This window comes from Palaemon carinicauda, chromosome 24, assembly GCF_036898095.1.
Source record: "Palaemon carinicauda isolate YSFRI2023 chromosome 24, ASM3689809v2, whole genome shotgun sequence".
NCBI classification, from domain to species: Eukaryota; Metazoa; Arthropoda; class Malacostraca; order Decapoda; family Palaemonidae; genus Palaemon; species Palaemon carinicauda.
The window spans coordinates 77,008,838-77,032,029 of record NC_090748.1 but is presented as its reverse complement, the minus strand read 5'-3'; the positions used below and the strand labels follow the sequence as shown (position 1 = coordinate 77,032,029).

General features: G+C 48.1%; 1 protein-coding gene across 1 annotated transcript in view; it reads left to right on the top strand.

The window, feature by feature from the left end:
* The window catches only part of tweek (transmembrane protein KIAA1109 homolog tweek), a 789,520-nt gene that overhangs the window by 82,864 nt on the left and 683,464 nt on the right, over positions 1-23,192 (top strand). Inside the window, 2 exon segments of the mRNA XM_068348609.1 lie at positions 6,986-7,133; positions 7,458-7,601. Coding sequence (XP_068204710.1) covers positions 6,986-7,133; positions 7,458-7,601 — 292 coding nt within the window.

Here is a 23,192-nt window from a genome sequence, read left to right as displayed (position 1 = left end):
GGTACGAGCCCTTAAGCTTCTTTTAATTAACTCTTAAGTAATATTCCAACAATGTTGCAGTCTCTAACCCTCCACCAAGGGTGTCAATCAGCTATTGTTATATAACCAGCGGGTAATGTTTAAAAATGATATTTTCATAATAAAATAAGTTTTTGAACATACTTACCCACTGGTTATATAACTTTTATTCCCACCCTCCTCCCCTCTAGAGACCTATGGGCATGGAAGATCTGGTGATGTATGGAATGGTTCGGCCTATTTCCCGTGAGGGCGCTAGTGTATCCTAGCAACTCTATCTGCGATTGCCGCGAGATTTTGAATTTCTGCCAGACGTCAGGGACTAAAGCTATTTTTATGTAACCAGCGGGTAAGTTTGTTCAAAAATTTATTTTATTATGAAAATATCATCTTACTAAGCATAAGTATTTTAATTGTTTTATAATGTAGGGAAATATATTATTTTTAAGTAAATATTTTTCTTATTAGTATACTTCCTTTAGTAATCATCGATTTATATAGAGATTTCACTAGTGTACAGTCAATGTATGCTACGTAGTACTCTTGATGATCGTTATAGATTCGCAATACTTTGTATCATTATTTAATTTTTCGATATTGAGAATACTAATATTAATCATATAGCCTATTGTATTTTCATTCTAGCCCTTGGCGAAAGAGTATAATCTCTTGCAACGGGCAGGTCTTATTATGGTCTAATGTGAAATAGTTAAAAGTGCTTGTGTTCAGTGGCACACAAGCATGATGCAGTGCAGTGGAGGGTACGGCTGCTCGGACCTGTCGTTCTCCTAGCCCGGGACCTCTTCCATGCTCCCCAACCCCTGGGAGAAGGAAAGTCGAAAGGCGAAGGGAGGCGAGAGGCGTTAGCCCCCGAGCAGTCGTCCCCTCGAACGTACCTGTTGACGCTTCCCAGGTTGCTCGCCCACCCCATTGGAAAGGTGAGGTAGAAGTGTTATCCTCGCCGTCAGTTGACGCAGCTCCCAGACGAGGCTGGGGTTTTTACGTTTTTCCCTTCCTGCTAGACAAGAAGAGAGTTGCTTGTTATTGACCTGAGCGTTGAGACCGCGATGGTCATAGTTCCGAGCGCGGTCTCGTGGCAAGGACACACGCGAGCTGCAGCGCTCATGAACGCTCCCTCGCAGCGATCTGGATGCGTTACGGGAGGCGGCAAGGATCTTGACCGCCCCCTCACAGCATGCTGGACACACGCGAGCAGGATGCTTCCTCGCAGCATGCTGGACGCACGCGAACAGAATGCTTCCTCGCAGCGTGCTGGACGCACGCGAGCAGGATGCTTCCTTGCAGCATGCTAGACGCATGCGAGCGGGACGCTTCCCTGCGTCAAGATCGCGAACGTCATAGTTCCGAACGCGGTCTCGTGACAAGAATACACGCGAGCTGCAGTGCTCATGGACGCTCCCTCGCAGCGATCTGGACGCGTTACGGGAGGCGTCTAAGATCTTGACGCTCCCTCATAGCATGCTGGATGCACGCTGAACGCACGCAAGCAGGACGCTTCCCCGCGTCAAGATCGCGAACGTCATAGAGCAGGCCTACCGTAAGCAGCATGCCTGTCAGAGCTTGAACATTCCATTACGTCCTTGTTGATGTATATAAGTTGCAAACAGAGGAAGCTCGCATCAGCAGCAGCATGCTGTATGCATGCATGACGCTCCCTCGCAGCATGCTGGACACATGCATGACGCTCCCTCGCAGCATGTTGTACGCATGTATGACGCTCCCTCGCAGCATGCTGGACACATGCATGACGCTCCCTCGCAGCATGCTGGATGCATACAGGATGCACTCAAGCATGACGCTCCCTCGCAGCATGCGGGACGCATGCAGAACGCACGCAAGCATGACGCTTCCTTGCAGCAGACTGGGCGCATGCATGACGCTCCCTCGCAACATGCTGGACGCACGCGGGACGCAAGCAGGCAAGACGAGGCGTGTGTTTTCTCCCACTCATTCTTCATCGGGGATCGCTAACCCTTTAGTGGAGATCTCAGAGGAGGAAATGCAGAAAACTCTTCATGCAGCAGTTCTTAAAAGTTTACTTGCAGTTCTAGCGGACTTATTTCCTGAGAACTTTTCAGCAGGTTGTACCTCGGAGCCCGCCCTCGCAGTTTTTGAAGGGTAGACCCCAGGAATCTTCTTTCAAGGAAACAGTGTTAGCCAGATCGGTGTAGAGGGCTTTTTCGACTCTGAACGATTGGATTCTCAAGAGAAGGAACAAAAACACAACCTTTTCCTTTCCCCCTACGAGATTGGCTTCTAGATCCAGTGGGTGGTACGAGACTGGGGAGGTTCTCGGTTTGGAAGTTCCTTCCTCCCAGGGAGACTTTTCTTTCCTGTCGTCAGGATTGACTCTAGCTCAGAGAGCAGAGCTCTTGTATGCTCCCTTGACCAATACCTCTTCCCTTCAGAGCTAGTGAAGGACTTATCACCAGCTCTTACGCACAAGCAACGCAAGATCTGATTACAAGGACTGCGAGGAAAGTCTTCCGGCTAACTTTTTAGCCACGAAGGAGAAGGAAGCTCCTCCCACGCGTCAGCCCTTTCGTGGGAGAGCCTTTCTAGAAGAGGTCAGAGAATGGCTGCTGAAGGGCAACCTCGTAACCCCAAACAGCAACCGTAACCCAAAAAGTGAACTCAATCTCCAGACACAAGTATCCAACTACTGGCTGCAGCTCTTCAAGAGCTCGTAAACCAGATGCTGTCAAAAGCAGCAATAGAAGTGGTAGAAGACCCCTTGTCAGAGGGATTTTACAACAGACTTTTTCTGGCACCCAAGAAATCGGGGGATTGAAGACCTATTCTGGACATAAGTCTACTGAACTAGTTCGTGAGCAAAGTCGAGTTTGCTATGGAAATATCTGCGTCAGTCCTAGCAGACACCAGACTAGGTGACTGGATGGTGTCGATAGAAGGACGCGTTTTTTCTTGTCTCAATTCACCCAAACTACAGGAAATATCTGAAATTTGTACATCACGCTACAACTTTTCAGTTCAGAGCACTTTTGTTTTGGACTAAGCACGGCCCCTTACGTTTTCACATGAGGGGTATCAAACGTGGCTCTCTGGTTACATCTAGAAGTGGTACGAATTTTGATGTACCTTGACGACTGGCTAATCAGAGCCAGGTTGTAGGAAAGTGTCTGGAGGATCTACAAGTGACTACATCTACGTCCACTTCAGTTCAATCTGTCTAGTTATTGGACAAGAGACCAAGACCTAGAGACGTGGATTCCGATCCCTCTGGAAATCAGGAATCAGGGGAGTTGGTGGTACTACCCCAACAAGTTAGTAGAAGGCTTCGAACTTCATCAGAAGAACCCCGACTTAGTATTGTATTCAGACACATCAGACATGTGGTGGGATACAACACTGGGGAAGGGCGAGATCTCGGGTCTATGGGAAGACCATCAGAAGAAATGGCAAATAAACGTGAAGGAACTGGTGGCCATTCTTCTAGTGCTAATACACTTCCAGGAGGAGGTCCAAAACAAGTTAGTAAGGTCAACGCAGACAACACCACAGCGTTGGCCTATATTAGAAAACAGGGAGGCATTCGTTTGGATTCCCTTTACGAGGCAGCAAGATTTGCTGTGGGCAAAAGCGAACAATATATCTCTGATAACCCACTTCATAGAGGGAGAGAAGAATGTCAGAGCGGATCTTCTCAGCAGAGGAAGACAGTTTCTCACTACAGAATAGACCCTGCTTCACCAGGTGTGCAGTAGGCTTTGGAATCTGGGGGGAGAACCGTCAATAGACCTCTTTGCGACGCAGAACAGGAGGTTACCTATTTACTGCTTTCCAGTTCTAGACCAGGAAGCAGTGGCAGTGGATGCCTTCTTCATGAAGTGGGAAGGACTAGACACGTACCCCATTCAGGATCCTAGACAGAGTCATGAAGTAGTTCAGGGAGTTGAACAACGCCCGCATGACCATGATAGCTCCGTTTTTTGGGCCCATGAGACCCTGGATCACAGAAGTGATGGAGTGGCTAGTAGACATCTCCAGGTCGTTATCCTGTCGGAACGATCTTCTCAGACAGGCACATATAGAGAGATTCCTTCAAATCTCCTCGCTCTCATCCAACTGCCTTTCGACTATCGGAAAAACTGGCAAGAGCGAAGGGCTTTTCGAGGAAGCTACTAGAGCAATCGCTTGAGCGATGAGAACGCCCACAATCAAGGTGTACCAATCTAGTGGGATGTGTTCAGAGAATGGTGCAGACTTAATAACATTTCCTCTTCCAATACCTCTCTTACTCAATTGGCAGATTTTCTGCTACATTTAACAACACAAAGAAACTAGCAGTATCAACCATCAAGGGATACCGCAGCATGCTAGCCTCCATCTTCCGTCACAGACATATTGACGTGTCAGGAGACAAGGATCTCTCGGACCTTATAAGATCCTTTGAGACCCCTTAGAGGAAGGACAACCCAACCCCATCTTGGAATTTGGATGTAGTCCTGATGTTTAAAACCACGAGCAGGTTTGAACCTCTCGACAAGGCTCCATGGAAGGATCTTACTAAGAAGAGCTTATTCCTGGTTACGTTTGTGACAGACAAGAGAATAGAAGAATTTCAAGCCATTAGCAAAAAGATGGTCTTTAATGGAGAGAATGCAATCTGCTCTCTGCGACAAGATTTTCTCCCCAAGAACGAGAATCCTTCACAACCATGGCCCAGATCCTTTACCATTCCAGGGTTATCTCATTTAGTAGGATGGGAAAAGGAGAGAGACCTTTGACCAGTAAGAGCCCTAAAATATTTTATTTGCAGAGGACCAGAAATCTGAGAGGACAGGCAGATAACCTCTGGTGCTCGATAAAGAAGCCTTCGCTACCCTTGTCAAAGAATGTACTGGCGTTCTTCATCAAGGATTTAATAAGGGAAGCTCACCAGAGTTGTGACAAGAAAAGCTTCCCATTCCTCAAAGTCAAAGCACACAAAGTAAAAGCTGTGGCAACTTCGATGGCTAACAGAGACAAGAAGTCTATAAAAACGATTTTGGAAGAAATATTCTGGCGAAGCAAATCAATCTTCGCAGATTGTTACCTAAATAGGTACAGACCCAATATGAGGATTGTTGTTCCCTGGGTCCGTACGTTGCCTCCGGCGCCGTACTTGGAGAAGGTACTACTGTATTGCCTCTAACCTATAACCTTGTTTTTACCCTTAACTTTTCTTGAACTTGTTCTCATAGGTCGTCTGTGAAGGTTGTTGCAACCTTCCACGACCTGGGATGCAAGTCTAGGTTAGGTTTTATGGAATGTGTTTTTTAGTGTGTTAATGGGTCAGGTGGTCAGATCATTGTCCATGGCTATGCCAAGATGGTAAGGTTGGTGGTCTAGTCATATTAAGGTCAAGGACCGTGTGACAGCCCCCTGGGTGGATCGCTGGGTCTCCAAGGAATGCAGGCAAATGAGGCATAAAAACCTATGAAGCTCCTTATTAGGTATGCCAGGATAGCAAGGGTGGAGGTCGGGAAATGTTAAGGTCGAGGACCTTGTGGCAGCCCCACAGAGACTTTTACAGCCCCCTGGGTGGATCGCAGAGTCTCTTAAGGAATGCAGGCAACGAGACAGGATAACTATGAAGCCACCTTCCTTATCAGGTACGAACCAGATTATTGGTACAGCTAATTTGTAGCTATTAATAATTATACGAATTCCTGATGGGGTTGAGATTTTCTAACCCGCCACCAATGGTGTCAATCAGCTATATATATGTAACTACCAGGAAAGTTACATATTTAGAAATGATATTTTTATTTTAAAATAAATTTTTAAATTTACTTACCTGGTAGTTACATATATAAAAGGTCCCTCCCTCCTCCCCTCTGAAAACAGGGGTATGGAATTTCTTAGGACTTAAGTGAATGGTTCCGGTTACCTAGTTAGAGGGCGTACAGGTATGACCACCTGGTCGGTGATTGCCGCAAAATTTTAACTTCTGCCGTGCGCGCAACGAATCAGCGGGATTAAGCTATATATATGTAACTACCAGGTAAGTATATTTAAAAATTTATTCTAAAATAAAAATAGGTTTCTGCCTGCTTCTTAAAATTTTCCTGAGCACACTTGACTGAATGTCAGCCTTGTATATCTTGATTATTTCCATCTTCATCTCCATGGAAAACCTCATCCTCTTCTTTCCCCTGACATTAGCGACTTTCTTGGGGCCCATGGCTAATGATGTATCGTAAGTATCACACATGATAACAGTACGTACTGTAAAATTGTTACAAAAGCGAAATCACAAAGACTAAGTCAATTCATACGATACCGTTGCTGGAACGAAAAGACATAGGGACGCCGATACGTAGATGCATGATGGGATACAGTACAGTAGATGCCGACCAATAGGAGAGCATGATCTCATGGTGGTAACTAGCATCCGAATAGGGAGATAACCAATGGGAACGTAGGAGGATGGTAGCGAGTTTACGGGCTGGCGGCGCGGAAATTTTAAAATCCGTCTAGGATACGGTTGGGCTCCAGCTCCGTACTGCCTTTCGTTGTCTGAAACATTTTTCGTGATCCGAATTGTAAAATTCTTTGCATCCCTTTTCGTGAAGTGAAAATTTCGTAAGTCGATTCTTTCGTAGCTAGAGATTTGACTGTGCTCTTGTGTAAAGAGCTTTTGGTTTGTATAGTTAGGAAAAATACAAATTATTCCAAATTTGTCATTTTTTCAGGTCATTATGTTATATGTGTACTATATACTCTACATATCATTTAAAGTTAACTATTTATTCATTACTTATTTATCAGAAATCTGTTTGGTCATAATTACTTATTTTTCTGAGTTGTGGACCAGACTATTCATTAGTATTTTGGATGAGGGATAAGAGGATTAGAATTGATGTTATTTGCACTTGGTACTTAATGAAATTTTGAGTTCATGTGACCAGATATTTGTCTAACATATATTTTTTATTTACAGAATAATCCTGACCTTGGCTATCTAGTGTTGTCTCTACTGGTTGCCATGATTTGGGCTGTTTACATAATACTTTTTAATGCTCGGGTTCAAGGACGTATTTTAACAACCTTACTGAGGCGATTTGTAAAGAGTGGAGATTTATCTATAGGTAATATAATAGCCCATAATATTTTAATGCTAAAAGAAATTCTTGAAACATATCTTTATCAAGAATGTCACTTATAAATAATATTTTTGTATACATATTTATATTAAGGAAAAAGATCGTGCAAAGTAAATTCTTCCTATGAATATTTTACATACTCATTAATGAAGGAATGTTGTCATTTGTTTTTATTAGTAATGAAAATCATGAATAATATCTCAAAGTTTTTTATTAATCAAATGTGATATAGAGTAACTTACTGGGGATTGTCAAGTTATGTAAGTGTTACTTTTCGTATTGTAATCAAATTTTACATTTATTTTTCAGGTTCATTCTCTTTGTCTGTATTGTCTGGTCAGATAATGTTTCGTAATGTCATATATGTGACAGAAGATTACAGCCTTCGGATAGTTGACGGAATTCTGAAGTTTCGATATTGGTTACCTTATGGTAAAAGGCATTTATCAGAAGGTTAGTTTTATTAGGATTATAGCTTAATATAATTTCTTTTGTACAAATATATTAATATTAATTAAAGGAACATGAATACTCAGTCAATTTGTTCCGTAGCTGGAATACAAACCACGCTATTTATAGGGGTATTCTTTTGGCGAAAGCTGAAAGGATGAGCCATTACAATTTAGCGACGGGTTAACTACCCATCCTGCTAGTTATTGGGGGGTAGGGAGGTTAGCCTGCTACCCCTCTCACTCACATACCGGTGATTGCGCTCACTTTACTTTTGGCTCGGATGGAGCGCAGTTGTCGCCAACCTTCATCCTCCCCAATTTTTGGACGGCCATTAATCTGTTTTTGCTTTTTATTTTCAGTGTTTGAGTGTGTGTGCTGTTTTTATCGACTGCCATACGAACTTGTACGGGTACTGAAGCCCGCACCTGCGGAAAATTCATGTCTGCTGTGGAAACAGATCCCCAGAGCCTTTGCCATGTCTGCAGAGGACAGCACTGTGATATTGATAACAAGCATGTTGAATGTTGAGGTTGGTCTTCCTCCCAGTTGGAGAGGTACGGGCGTAGGTGGAAGAAGAAGTCTTAGTGGGACTCTTCTCCTTCGAAGGTTGCGTCAAAGCAGAAGAAATCCAAGGCTTCTTCCTCTGTCTCCTGACCTTCCTCCGAAACTCCTACTCGGATGGCTTCCTCCGGGGAGCCGACGAGTAGTAGTGTAGGCCATTTAACTCCCGGCCAACCTCACTCCTCGAGAGACATACAACTTCCCCTAGTGGGGTTGTCCCAGCTCTCCCCCCGAGTGAGGCCATGTCTCTTTCTCCTCTTTTACAGCTGTAGCCGTCGTTGGGGTTGCCTGGTGATCCTTCGAAGGAGGCGTTACTGCAGTTTTTGCATCGGGGTGCTGAGTTATCGTCGGACGTCGACCCTTTGTCAGTTGTCGACGTTGTGGTGTCGGAGAGCTCATCAGCTGTTCCACCTGCTGCTCCTGTGGCTGCGTCCGCTTCACCATCTTTCGCCGCTGAGGTATTCTCTCTCTCCCCTGATGAACATCCTTCAAGGGGAGAGAAAGTCCGAGGCATGTCTCCCCGATAAGCGTTTTCCTTCTTAGTAAAGGGTTTCACATAGAGACTCCTCTTGGAGGCCTGCTGTCAAAGCCTGCTGATCCCACGCTCCTTCATCGTCGTGTCGGCGGCAGGCAACCTCGACGTGTCCATCCTACTCTCTGCCTGCAGGGTGGTCCTTTTTCTTCGGCCAAGAGGCTTCTCTTCACTTCTACTCCTCCCCAGTCTTCTGCGGAAGAGGTTGTTTGACCTTCGCCTCCGTCTCCAAACTCCTCTCGTCTCTCCACGTCTCACCAGGCTCTTGCCCAACATTCTCCTACTCGATGGTCTCTCCATTGTTCAGCAGAGCATGAATTGCCTACGCGTTCACCTTGTAAATCGCCTGACCATCATCATCATACTCGTATTCCATCTGATCATCATCGAGTGTTTTCTCGTGTTCCGTCAGATCATCGTCAATGAGAGTTTTTTCGTGTACCACCGGTACAATCGGTTACTCGTTAATCGTCTTTTTTGCTTTCAACGCGTGAATCACCCAACCATTATCATCGTGCTATGTCTACAACCCGTCTAAACTCGTCAGTGACCAACGTCAACGTGCGACTTCTTGTGCACCACCTAAACGTGGGGTTACACGTGAATCGCCTCTTTCAACTGACCATCGACATCGAATGTCTTGTACTCCTCCTAAACGTTCGTTAGCTCGTGAATCGTTCGCTATGCAAGAATTGCCAACAACGCGGAAATCGCTTCCTCGTCGGAAATCGCCGGCCCGACAACGGTCCCCTGCCCAGCCGCATTCACCTGCCCATCAGCGTTCAGTGGCCCGCCACCGTTTCCCTGCACTGCAGCGTTCGCCCGCTCGCCAGCTTTCACCTGCTCGCCTGCATTTTCCCGCTTGACAACGTTTGCCGGCCCGCCAGCATTCACCTGCTTCTCAGCGATCGCCGGCTCGTCAGCGTTCGCCTGCTTGGCAACGATCACCTGTTTGGCAACCTTCACCTGGTTGTTAGCGACGCTTGAGTCGCCTTCTAAAAGATCATCATCAAATCGTCCTGCCTCTCATGCAGCTGTACCGATCGACTCCCCCGTTAACACGGTATTGCTCGGCAACGCGGGAACACTCCCTCTTTTCAACCTTCTAACCATCGACCGTTGCGTCTAGAGCAGGAGTTTTCTTGTCGCTTTCCAATGCGTCAGCGGCCACCTCATCCTCTGTCAAGAGAGGATTACCAACTACAACCACCGAAAGCGATATTTGTGGCTTCCAAGAAAGGTACGGTTACGTACAATCGTTCTCCGTCACCTCGCTCCCCTCCCCGCAAACGCTTAACGTCGTAACTGCCGGGGATGGAGGGAGAGGGCAAGTTGCAGGGTTTTAAGATTCCTAAGCTGCCTCCCTTTAAAAGGGAATCAACTGCTACAATCCCAAAATCATCAGCGTCTGTTGTGGAAACACCTTCTACCTCTTCCCCTTCAGGGGATCTCTTGGTGAGCGCTTCAATGAGTAAGCAGCGGTGGTTGAACTTCCTGGTCAGGGCTGTATGTCAAGCCTTCGTCCTGTTGCTTCCAGTACACCTGTCAGAAGCCCCGGTGGTGCCAGCCGATTCGAGACTTAGGACCACAACTGCTTCTTACCCCCTGAAGAGGCAGAGGTATTTCCCGATAAGGTCTCTTCAACAAGAGCTAGATTGACTCCAATCAGGACTCTTAGAGCAGAATCCTCCTCTGAGGTTCCATCCTTGTCTCGGCTCCTTGATGCCTCACCCATTGTTTCTAGAGGCTTCCAGAGGGAAGAGTCAGTGATGGACTCATCTCTCCCGTCTCTGACGGAAAGACCTCAAGGAGAGAACATAACCTCGCTTTCAGCTCCTCGTTCTCTTCCTTCCGAGAAGGTTTTCATCAAAACCTTTTGCCCTAGAGCCTTTATTCCCTACTAGAAGGGAATCTAAAGACTCTAAGACAATTCCCAAGTCCTCCTCCAGGACTCAGAACCCCTCAAAGTGGTCTAGGAGCCAAGTCAGTCTTCCTCTTGATGACCACGACCCACCCTGGGGTGAGACCTCAGTGGTGGATGAAAATCCCGCTGCCAGCCCAGCTTCGGACTACGACCAGAGAGTCTAAACATGCCTTTTGGCAGGTTTTGGCCCTCATGAGGGCACTTAACGGGTTACCAGATCCAGAAACGGCCCCTCAAGAAGGCAAGGACACTGTCCTAGACCTTGTCCTAGGCACCCAAAAGCCTCCTAAGGCCAGTGCAGCCCTGCCATGGTCTCGGGGGTTGAAGGGTGTATGGCGTAAGATCGTCTCCTATTTGTCTTCTATCTCTGAGTCTTTCCGCTCTTCCTCGTCCGCTAAACTCCTCCCACATTCGGGTGTCGGCCAGAGGAGATATTTTGACGTCATGGACGAGGCAGTCTCGACTGTCACTTCACCACTCCTTAGAAGAGCTGACCAAGGGAGTCTCTCTTGAGAGGATCTCTCCGCGTCAGGTCTCTTTCTTAGCGTCTGAGATCTTGAACCAAGAGAAGGTTGCCAAGTATGCCATGCAGGCTACTTCATGGCTGGATCATTGGTTAGGGTCGATAGGAATCCTGGTGCGAACCGAGGATTTCTCTAAGGAGCATACCAGGAAGGCCTTGGAGACCTTCTTTCTCTTGGGCACTTGCACCATTGAGTTTCTGGCCCACCAGGTAGTGACCCTGTGGGCCAACACCATTCTGAAACATAGGGATACGGTGGCCAAGAGATTTCACCAGCCGGTCCCGAACGCTGAGATCACTAGGCTACGAACCTCCTCCATGGAGGGGTCCTTCCTCTTTGAGCCTAGGGACGTCAAGCAGGCTGTAGAGAGGTGAAGGAAGTCCAACATGGACTACCTCCTTCATAGAGCCCTTACAGCTTGGCCCTACAGAACACCAGCCCCTCCAAAGACCAGCCAAGGAAAAGTGTCATCAAAGAAAACGGCAGCCATCCCTAAACTTAAGGTGTCTAAGGAGCCCTTTCCTGTTAAGGGTGGTAAAGGCAGCAAGTCCATCCGTGGAGGCAAACACCAGAGAGGTGGCGGTAAAAATCGCAAACACTAGGAGAGGTCATCCCCCTGCTCGTCCACCAGTAGGGGGATGTCTTCGAAGCTGCTTGTTCAGGTGGATGTAGTTTAGAGCCGAGCCCTGGACGATCTCCGTGATCCGCTCAGGGTATCGCATCCCGTTCATTTCATCTCTTCCTCCATTGACCAAAAATCCAGTGCCTATGAGCTCCTGTGTGATGGGATCAACAAAGGGGCAGGCCCTTCGGGCCAAAGTCCAGACCATGTTGGAGAAGGGCGCTCTCCAGGAGGTCCTAGACGGGTCCCCAGGCTTCTTCAGTCGACTCTTTCTTGTGAAAAAGGCATCTGGAGGCTGGAGACCAGTCATCGACCTCTCAGCTCTGAACAAGTTTGTCGAACAGATTTCGTTCAGAATGGAGACGGTAGACACGGTCAGACTAGCGATAAGACCACTGGACTTCATGTGTACACGGGATCTGAAGGGCGCATACTTCCAGATCCCAATCCATCCGTCTTCAAGGAATTATCTGAGATTCAGCATCGACAACAAGACTCACCATTTCAGGGTGCTGTTTCGGACTTTCCACAGCACCCCAGGTCTTCACAAGAGTGTTCTCCTTACTGTCATCCTGGGCTCACAGTCTCGGCATCCGTCTCCTTTGCTACCTGGACAACTGAAAAGTCATCTCTGCTTCCCACTCAAAGACTGGTATACCTGGGCATGATATTAGACACCAACCCGCACAAAGCCTTCCCATCAGATAACAAGATAGCAAGGCTGAGGAAAGTAGCAAGCCCTTTCCTCAGATGAGAAGAGCTCCCAGCCCAGTAGTGGCTAAATCTCCTTGAACACCTATTATCTTTGGCCCGTCTAGTTCCCAACGGTTGCCTCAGGATGTGTTCCCTCCAGTGGCGTCTGAAGTCCAATTGGAATCAGGCCTCCGATTCACCGGACACTCCGATTCCTATGGAATCAGAAGAAGAGATGGACCTCGGATGGTGGTTTGCTGAAGGGTGTCGATCTTCTCGTCCCTCCTCCCAATTTGATGCTGCTCTCGGACACATCAAAAGAAGGGTGAGGGGCCCATGTGCTGCACCACATGGCCTCAGGCCTTTGGTCACAGTCCGAAAAGTACCTTCACATAAATCTCTTAGAGATGAAGGCAGTCTTTCTGGTCCTTCAAGAGCTCCACCAGTTCCTGGCGGGTCACTCAGCGATGGTGATGAGTGGCAACACCACGGTAGTGGCTTACATCAAGAAGCAAGGAGGTAATTTTTGCAGCCCCTATCCCTTCTAGCAGTAGAGTTTCTAAGATGGGTGGAAGTCTGTTCAATCTCACTGTCAGCCTGCTTCATTCCAGGCAAGGGCAATGTGCACGCCGACAATCTGAGCAGAGCATCGCAGATAGTGGGTTCTGAAAGATCTTTGGATCATCTTATAGCCAACAAAGTCCAGACTTTGTGGGGTTCTTCGACTGTGGGTCTGTTCGCAACAACCCTGAATTTCAGGCTCCCGCTGTACTGCTCCCCAGTCCCAGATCCCAAGGCTCTCCGGCAAGATGCATTCAAACAATAGTGGGACAACATCGACGTATACGCATTCCCACCGTTCTGTCTGATGAAAGAGTACTTAACAAGACCAGAACATCGGTCAATCTTTCAATGACCCTCATAGCTCCGCTATGGCATCATGCGCAATGGTTCCCGGACCTTCTGCTGCTCCTGACGGAGCTCTGTAGAGAACTTCCTCCACTACACAATCTACTCAGCCAACCACATGTCAACATTTACCACAAGGCAGTAGCTTTGCTACGTCTTCACGTCTGGAGACTATTCAGCATCTCCTCACACAAAGAGGATTTGTGCACAGGCTGCAAAAAGGATGTCTGGATGTCTGCGAAGATCTTTAGCCTCAGTCTACCAGGTGAAGTGGAATGTCTTCTGTGGTTGGTGTCGTGCAAGGGGTCTCAATCCGCTCGATGCTACTATTCCAGCAATAGCGGAGTTTCTCGTCTATTTGCGGGAAGAAATGCGTCTTTCAGTTTCAGCGGTTAAAAGCTATCACTCAGCCTTGAGTCTCGCCTTTAAACTGAAAGGAATGGACATTTCCTCATTACTGGAACTTTTTCTTCTCATACAAAGTTATGAACTTACCTGTCCTCAGTCGGAAGTGAGACCTCCCCCTTGGAACGTGGTTCGAGTTCTTCAGTCTATAAAGAGACCTCCGTACGAACCATTACATCAGGCATCAGATCGTCACCTGACTTGGAAGACGGAAGACGGTGTTCCTACTTGCTTTGGCATAAGTCAAACGAGTTAGGGAACTTCATGGTCTCTCTTATGATGTCGCCCATTCAAGGCAATGGAGAATGGTATGCTTCAGCGTTGTCCCTGAGTTTGTTGCTAAGACTCAGAATCCGGGGGTTTCGGATCCTCTGTTCGAATCCTTCCGGATGTCGAGTCTCCAATCGGTAAATGACGACCCAAATCATCTGTTACTATGCACAATAAGGTGTTTCAGGCACTACCTCAAGAGTACAGCAGCAGCGCGGCCCAGAGTGTCCTCACTCTTCATAAGCACGGGCAGAACCACGCGGAGGGTCACGAAGAACACAATCTCCTCATGGATTTGCAGTCATTGAGTTTGTGTTGAATCCCGATCCTCCACCAACACGTCCCAGGGCGCATGATGTCGGGTGTAGCAACGTCCCTGCCCTTCAAAAAGAACTACACTGTGTTGCAGGTATTGCAAGCGAGCGTGTGGAAACGCCAAACGACGTTCACCGCCCACTACCTGCAAGACGTGACCCACAGGGATCTTGATACGTTCTCTATTGGTCCTGTGGTGGCTGCACAATAGCTGGTTTAGTACCTCAAGCTCCATATTAGACAAGCAGCAGAAGGTTGAGGGCATTGGTTACCCGTGTTTTAGTCTTTGTGAATGAAAGGAATGTCGGGCTCTTTTCCTTTCTTCATCCTCCCCTCTCTTGGGGAAAATCAGCTTCCTGGAACCTCTGCACATTCTGGCCTCAAACCTCTACAAGTAAACCATCGCTCCCGCGTGTAACCTAGTATTGTTCCAATACTGATGCGTCCCCATACCCTAGCGAGGTGGTATTGGGAATGTATCGGTCTCATAATTCATGTTCTGGAAGACTCGGAATAATGTTTACCTGGACAGTCACATTGCTAGTTTATCACCACACACAACTTGGGTAGGCTGTTGACCATGCTTAGCAGGTTAGTGAGGTGTTAGGGTTTCCATATTATTGCACGGAACTCTGCACAATAGGCAGTATGGGTAAGGCCAAAAAGCCAGATTGGCAGGGACGTCCACTCTCCTAATGGGTGAGCATGGTTTGTATTCCAGTTACGGAACAAATGACAGATTCGGAGGTAATTTGTATTTTTCCTAACGATACATACCTTAGCTATTTAAACATACTTGCCCGCCAACACTGTCCCCCTTGAAGTCTTATCTCCAAGTAAAGTGAATGAAATCACCGGTGTGTGAGTGGGAGGGGTAGCAGGCTATACTCCCTCCCCCCCTAAACACCCCCCTCCCCCGCTAACTAGCGGGATGTGTAGTTAACCCTCACTAAATTTTAATGGCTCGTCCTTTCAGCTTTCGCCAAAAGTATACCCCCCTAAATTGCTAAGGTTTGTATCGTTAGGAAAAATAACAAATTACTTCCGAATTTGTCATTTTTGTACTGTTACATAACTTACTGAGAGGTCTTGTTTTTAAAGGAGAGGTAAAAATTTGAAGTTGTACTTCAAATTCTATCTAAAGCTTTATCTAACATTTCAATAATTTTGATAACAGTGTTGATGATGGTAGTTATAACATTTATGTTAGCATTATACTCAACTGGCTTAGAACTGAAGTTAGGAAAAATATGTTGGAAATGGAATGAAAAATATATGAAATTATCTTAATTTATTTTGAATTTCTTCAGATACTGTAGATAAAATATCTGTAATAACACCATCTCTACTAAAAGTTATTAATATCATTACTGGTAGTTCTCACTGATGTGTAAATGCGTTCATTTCTTCACTATGATCACCGATGAAACGTAAACAAAACAATGGTTTCCATTTTAGGCGCCGTGTTTAGGAAAAACATATAACTTCGCCTTTATTTAATTTAATTTGAATTTCTAAGGATACAATAAAACAACATTAGTAATATCATCATCATTACATAACCAATACAGTATTTGGTAAGATATCTGTTGCTGTAAAAGCTACCGTATATGCAGGTGGTTTCAGCAGTTTTCTTTTACAAGTGATATGCCCTAAATTCATTGAAATTTGCCAAAACTTTTACCTTGTCTTATCTGAAGGTCATCTTATACATGGAAATGTATAGTACAGTTTTTACAATTTTTATGTTTTTTTTTATGGTGAAAGATGCATAAAGTGCCAGAGACATTAATTAAATAAGTATAAAATTGGCCCAGAAATACACAGACAGGCATATATGCTAGCAATGTCTTACTCATGTGTGCATCTGGTACATGTTGTTCATTTATTTCTGGATTTAAGAGAAAAATCATGAAATACTGTGTGATGATTATGTCCTTATTATCCCCAATGTTTAGGAAAATTACTGAAAGAAACCCACACTCCTTATGTATACTACTAAAGTACATTGAAGCAATCTCTAAAAAAAAAACTTTGAAGCCCACATTTGTTTGTGTTCTTGTTAGGTTGCATAAAGTGTCAGAGATGATGACTAAATATGCTAACAGTATAAAATTTGCCAAGAAAATACGCAGACGAGAGACTTACCGAGAACTACTTTCTTAGGAGTTACCTGGAATCTCCTCTCAACCGACCAGAGTTTTGTGTAGCCTACCCTGCTTCCTTTTTCTGTGGGGACTAACCCAGGCGTAAGGAGAACGTGCCCTGAGGGTAGTCCTGAGCTAGGTCGGCGTTAGCTTGGGTCTCGCTCGTCAGTAAGTTCTCTGGTCGCGTCGTGATACCATCACGCCGCTCTCCATTCTCTTGCGACCCTTTGTGTCCCGACTCGTGTGTCCCACGTGGTTACCACGTGGTATCTCTGTGCTCTCCCTTGTGTTCTCGCGTGTTCACTTATTTCCCTTGTGTTTCCCAAGTGATTTCCTTATTCCTTCCCTTCGTGCCTGTGTCTTGTGGTTGTGTTGTGATGGAGCAGACCCGCCGTTGTCCTGGGCCTATCCAAGCTGGAGGTGGACCCGCATTCCCTTTGCTCTTCCTGTAGGGGCAGTGTGTGTTCGCCGACGGATACGTGCTCGGAGTGTGTTAGCTGGAATGAAATCCAGTGGGTGCGTTATAGCACAAAGAAGAAGAAATCCTCTAAACGATCTCCCAGGAAGACAAGCATCTCTTCGCCATTGCCGTCGCCAGGTGGACGATCTGACGGGGCTTCTGTCTCTTCTTCCCCTACCCAGGGTAGGGGACGAGGTAAGTCCGTTGCGGAGAAGGTGCCCCAAGAGTCTAATATACATGATGTGGGGGTTGCTGGACTGTCACAGGCTAGTGGGGGGCCTGATAGTGCTTTGTCTGCGGGTCTTGGAGACTCTGCCCTTGTGATTGGGGGGCACGTCTCCTCCGATGACCCCATGTGGAGCAACACTGTGCCTGTCTCTTCGCCCGTGTCTTGGGCCTGTGTTTCAGATACTTCAGCAGCTGATAGCGTCCAGGATAGGTTAGACTCGACGGTAGGGGAGCCCTTCGGGTGGAAGTTCCCGAAAACGCCAGGTAGGTCCCTGTTGCGGATGGAAGATGGCCTAGATTCCTGGTTCCCCAGCGTAGTGCGACCGACCTCCTTTCCAGCTCCTCTGACGGCGGTTCCGGACTCGTTTTTACAACCCTCGACCTCTGGAACTCAACAGATCGCGAAGACCTCAGTTGCCCCCGCTCCCGTCCGTCGGTCGGGTTATGCAGTATCGTCGGGATCTTCGGAGGGCGGCTCTTCGGTCTCTTCAGAGGGTGAAGCGAGGAGGAGGCGCTGGCGGAGGAGGGAGAGATCCAGGAGCAGGTGCTCCCGCTCAAGGTCCCACCGAGGAGGAAGTACAGGAAGAGTAGGTCCCCCAATGGTGAATGGGTCTGTTCCCCGCAGGAGCGAGTTTCAGCGTTCTCCAAGCCGCCAGTCCAGAGAATATTCTCCACGAAGGCCCTCGACCAGCCAAAAGTATGACCCTCGCAAGGAACAGAGCGAGAAGGCCTCTTCAGGTAGGCGTAAGGCCGCAAAGCTTCTGGCTCAACCCGCCCAGCGGGGGGAGCCGAGTTTTTGGACGGGCAGCCTGGGCGGGTCAGCACAGCTGACTCGGCCATTGGACTCGCAGGAACGGCTTCCTCCGTCGGGCCAGCCCACGGAAGCCACGTCCTCGTCCTCCAAAGATATTTTACGGACGGTAGTCCTCGCCGACACGGCGATCCCGACACCCGGGCCTAGTGCGGAAGTTTTCGTCGAAGCAGACCGTTACCACCGCAGGGAGGTGCTCGTTGAGCCTGAACTACGACGACCTTTGGGGGTGCCCGTTGACCCGGCACCTCGGAATCAGGCAGAGGGTGTTGCTGACGACAGGGAAGGTTCCCCAACCGAGGACTCGGCATATCGTAGGGTGATAGGCCTTATACGCAGACATCACCGGATCGAAGAACCTGTTCCAGCCGACGGGGACTCCTGGCGGTCCAGCCTAAATCGGCTAATGGAGGCCCCCGTGTAGCAGAAACCCTCCCTGGCGCTGCCTGTGGCCAGGGATTTGGTCCTGGGCCGTGCCCACGTAGACAAGATTGTGGCGGGCAATGCCGAGGCCCCCAAGTCACAGAGTTCCTCAAAGTTACTACAAGGACTCAGGTCCCAGAGTAAGTTTTATGTCCCAGAAGGGCAGCGACCGGGAGCCTGCAAAATAGAATCTTCCCTGGAAGTATTGAGCCAGGGCACCCCAGAAGACAGCGCCGCATCAGCCCCGATTTGTTTTTCACAGTCGGAGGCTGCAATGATGGAGGAAATGTCCAAAGACTTTGTCCACGTCGCCTCCTGGTTGGACTGGTGGGCCTCCACTCTGGTAGGTGTGCAAGCCACCTACGACTTGACAGACCCGGCGAAACAAGACCTCCTGAAGGAACTCATCATCTCCGGGGGAAATACCTTGAAGTTCCTAACTTATCAGTCTCTTGCCCTGTCAGCTAACTGGGTACTTCGGAAATGGGATACGATCTTGGCCAACCTTTCCCGGAAGATCCCTGACAGAGAAGCAAGGGCTTTGAGGAGCCTACCTGTGTGGGGTGAGTCCCTGTTTCCGTTGAAACAGTTGGAGGAGCTCATGGAAAAGGTCTCGAAAAGGAATGATGTGAGCACACCCAAACCCCACCCCGTGAGGAGACCTGCTTACAGGAGGTCAACGTCGGATGGACCCTCTACTTCTCATGCCTCTCCTAGCCTGACGAGGAGAGACGCCCCATCTACCTCTTGGGCTCAACCACCACAGCCCCCCCGTAGAGGAGCCCCAGCAGCGTCTGCCTCTTTTAGGACGGCATACTCAGCGTCCAGGAGAGGGCGTTCAGGCCGCTCTTCCAGGAGGAGATAGAGTGGGAGGCCCCCTACTCCTGCCCAAGCCTCAGGTTGGGGGATGCCTCAGACAATATTGGCAAGCATGGAGGGCTCACGGTGCGGAGCCCTGGACAGTATCCGTACTGAAAGAAGGGTACAGACTCCCGTTCTTAACGGAACCTCCACCTTTGATTCCAGCCAGTCTGGCGGAGTGGCTGGCACCCAAGGACCCATTGAAGAGGGCAGCCCTTCAGGAAGAAGTGTCCATTATGTTGGAGAAAGGTGCAATGGAAGAGGTCCTACATCCGGGCCCAGGCTTCTACAGCCGACTTTTTCTGGTAGAAAAGGCAACAGGGGGATGGAGACCGGTGATAGACCTGTCAGCCCTCAACAAGTTTGTTTGCAAGACGGACTTCAAAATGGACACCCCGAAGTCGGTCTTGCAGTCCTTGAGGGAAGGGGACTACATGATGACCATAGACCTCAAGGACGCATACTTTCAAATCCCGGTCCACCCCTCAAGCAGGAAGTTTCTCCGGGTGAAGTGGGGTGCCCAGATCCTACAGTTCAAGACTCTCTGCTTCGGTTTGTCAACAGCTCCCCAGGTATTCACGAGAGTCTTCACGATAGTTTCGGTGTGGGCTCACAAGAGGGGTATTCGCCTCATTCGATACCTGGACGACTGGTTGCTCCTTTCCTCCTCAGAGGGAGTTTTGAAGGAGCAAGGTGTAAGGCTACTTCAATTCTGCAAAGATCTGGGTATCACGATCAACCGAGAAAAATCGAATCTGTCGCCCTCCACCAGGATGACCTACTTGGGGATGACACTGGACTCCCGACTAGTGAAGGCCTTTCCGTCAGAGGACCGGGTGAACAACCTGGAAGGGATCCTTCTGCCTTTCCTTTTGAGACAACCCAGGAGAGCCAAAGACTGGCAAAGGCTGATAGGGCATCTAGTGTCGTTAGAGAAACTCGTTCCCCAAGGGAGGCTCAGGCTCAGGAGCATCCAAGGGAACCTGAAGGGTCTCTGGAACCAAGTAGACTCGCCCCACAAATTAATCCCCGTCCTGCCGGACACAATACCCTCCCTGGAGTGGTGGCAGTGTCGGTCGAATACTCTCAAGGGGATGCCCTTCGCAACCGAGCCTCCCGAGATGCTTCTGTTCACAGACGCCTCCAAAGAGGGGTGGGGAGCGCATCTCCTCAACAAGACGACGAGAGGAACCTGGACGGACGAGGAGAAAGGGCAACACATCAACGTCCTGGAGTTGAAGGCAGTCCAAGAAGCTTGCCTGCAGTTCGTCGACCTTCTAAGGGGAAACACGGTGGCGTTGATGTGCGACAACGCCACAGTAGTCGCGTACATAAAGAAACACGGAGGCCTAAAATCAAAGGAGTTGTGCGATCTCGCTCTGGAGATCCTGGATTGGGCAGAGTCGAACCAGATAGTGATTTCAGCAAGGTTCATTCCAGGCAAGAAGAACGTGCTAGCCGACGGCCTCAGCAGGATGGGACAAATAGTGGGAACAGAGTGGTCCCTCCTCCCAGAAGTAGCCAGACTCATTATTCAAAAATGGGGATCGCTGGTGATGGATCTCTTTGCAACCAGGCTGAACGCACAACTTCCCGTGTTTTGTTCTCCTGTCCCAGACCCAAAGGCGGCCTTGGAAGATGCCTTTCAGCACAAATGGGACAACGTCGACGTGTACGCTTTTCCCCCCTTCACATTGATCAGGCAAGTGCTCAACAGAGTACGGACGGCCCGAAACTTAAAGATGACTTTGGTAGCGCCCTGGTGGCCGGAGAGGGAGTGGTTCGCGGATCTAAGGGACCTGGCATGTCTTCCTCCGTGGCCTCTACCCGACAGGCCAGATCTTCTGCAGCAGCCACACTTTCTATGGTTCCACGACAATCCTCAGTCTCTACGCCTTCACGTCTGGAGACTATCGAGCGGTTCCTGAGGAAGGAAGGATATTCAACAGGAACTGCAGAAAAGATGTCACGTTATCTGAGACGGTCTTCAGCAGCGGTCTACCAAGCAAAATGGGCCACTTTTACGAAATGGTGTGCCTCAAAGGACATCAAGCCTCTCAAAGCTTCGGTCCCAGATATCGCGGATTTTCTAGTGCATCTCAGAGACGAAGTGGGCATGTCAATTCCGGCTATCAAAGGGGTCCGTGCAGCCTTGGGCCAAGTCTTCCTACTGAAGGGCATCGACCTGGGCACCTCTAGGCACATTTCTATGCTCATCAGAAGCTTCGAACAAGCTTGCCCTCCTCAGGCCTCCAGTGTGCCGCAGTGGGACTTGGCAAGGGTATTGAAAATGTTAAGAGGTCCCCCGTTCGAACCCCTGAAGGATATAGTAGACAGGGATCTCACTCTCAAGACGGTCTTCTTGTTGGCCTTGGCCTCTGCTAAGAGAGTAGGAGAGATCCATGGGTTGTCTTACGACATCTCTCATTCGAATGGGTGGAGAGAAATCTCCCTCAAGTTCGTCCCTTCTTTCGTGGCAAAAACTCAGAATCCAGCGGTCTGGGATCCGAAGTTCGAGGGATTTTCAATGCCAGCCATTCCTAAGACAGGGAATCCAGAAGATTTGAAGTTGTGCCCCATCTGTGCCGTTAGAAAGTACCTTGAGAGGACTGCCCATCTCCGCCCTGGTATCAAAAATCTTTTCGTCTCCACGGGTGTTACGAAAAAGCAGGTATCTAAGAATACCATCTCCTTTTGGCTGAGACAGGTTATTGTCAGAGCCTATAATGAGGAGGGACTGCCCCTGCCAGGTACTCCTAGGCCCCATGACATTAGGGGTCTAAGCACATCTTTAGCTTTTGAGAGGAACATAGCGGTGGGCCAGATCCTTCGAGCAGGCACCTGGTTGAATCAGTCGACCTTCACAGCACATTATCTCAAGGATTACTCGAGGAGGTCTTTAGACGGTTTTTCTATTGGGACAGTCATCTCCGCGCTCCAAGCGATTTAACGGTAAAGCCCCAGGTACAATCGCGGATAACAAAACCAAGAGACACAGGTTCGTTCCTTTTCACCCTAGTCCCCGTTTTCCTATCCCTGCTCGGAGATAACCACACATACAAACCAAAGAAGACACGTCTCTACAACTTCGTCACAGGACTCAGCATCATGGAATTTTTTAAAGGGTGAGTACTTAGACACTAACATGAGCTCTTTGTGTAGTTTACCCTACCTTTCGTTTTCCGATATAGTATGCAACCTAGTTCACATCTAGGTTACGGGACGTCCGGTTAGCTGGGTCTGAAGTTTAGGAAGACACTCCCACCTCCTAAAGTGTAAGTCTCCTAAGAAAGTTGTTCGAGGTAAGTCTCTGTGTTGGAACAAATCACAAATTTTAAGTAATTTTTATTTTTCCTAACATACTTACCGAGAACTACTTTCGGGTAATGGCCCTCCCTACCTTCCCCGATTGCCTTTCTGCCCTTGAAGAACCTTTTGTACCATCCTAGGAACTTACTGACGAGCGAGACCCAAGCTAACGCCGACCTAGCTCAGGACTACCCTCAGGGCACGTTCTCCTTACGCCTGGGTTAGTCCCCACAGAAAACGGAAGCAGGGTAGACTACACAAAACTCTGGTCGGTTGAGAGGAGATTCAAGGTAACTCCTAAGAAAGTAGTTCTCGGTAAGTATGTTAGGAAAAATACAAATTACTTAAAATTTGTGATATTATGCTAGCAATATATTACTCATGTCTGGGCATTTAGTACATGTAGCTTATATATTTTTAGATATGAGGGAAGGACTACCGCTTTTTAGTAAATAACCCTTAATTATGGCAAATTTAAAGTAATTTGTAATTAGCCTAACAATAAAAACCTTGAGCTCTACTAGGAATATACATTCAGTGAAGCTGGAGAACTAGCCATAAGACTTTTAGCAAGGTATCACTAACCCACCATTAATT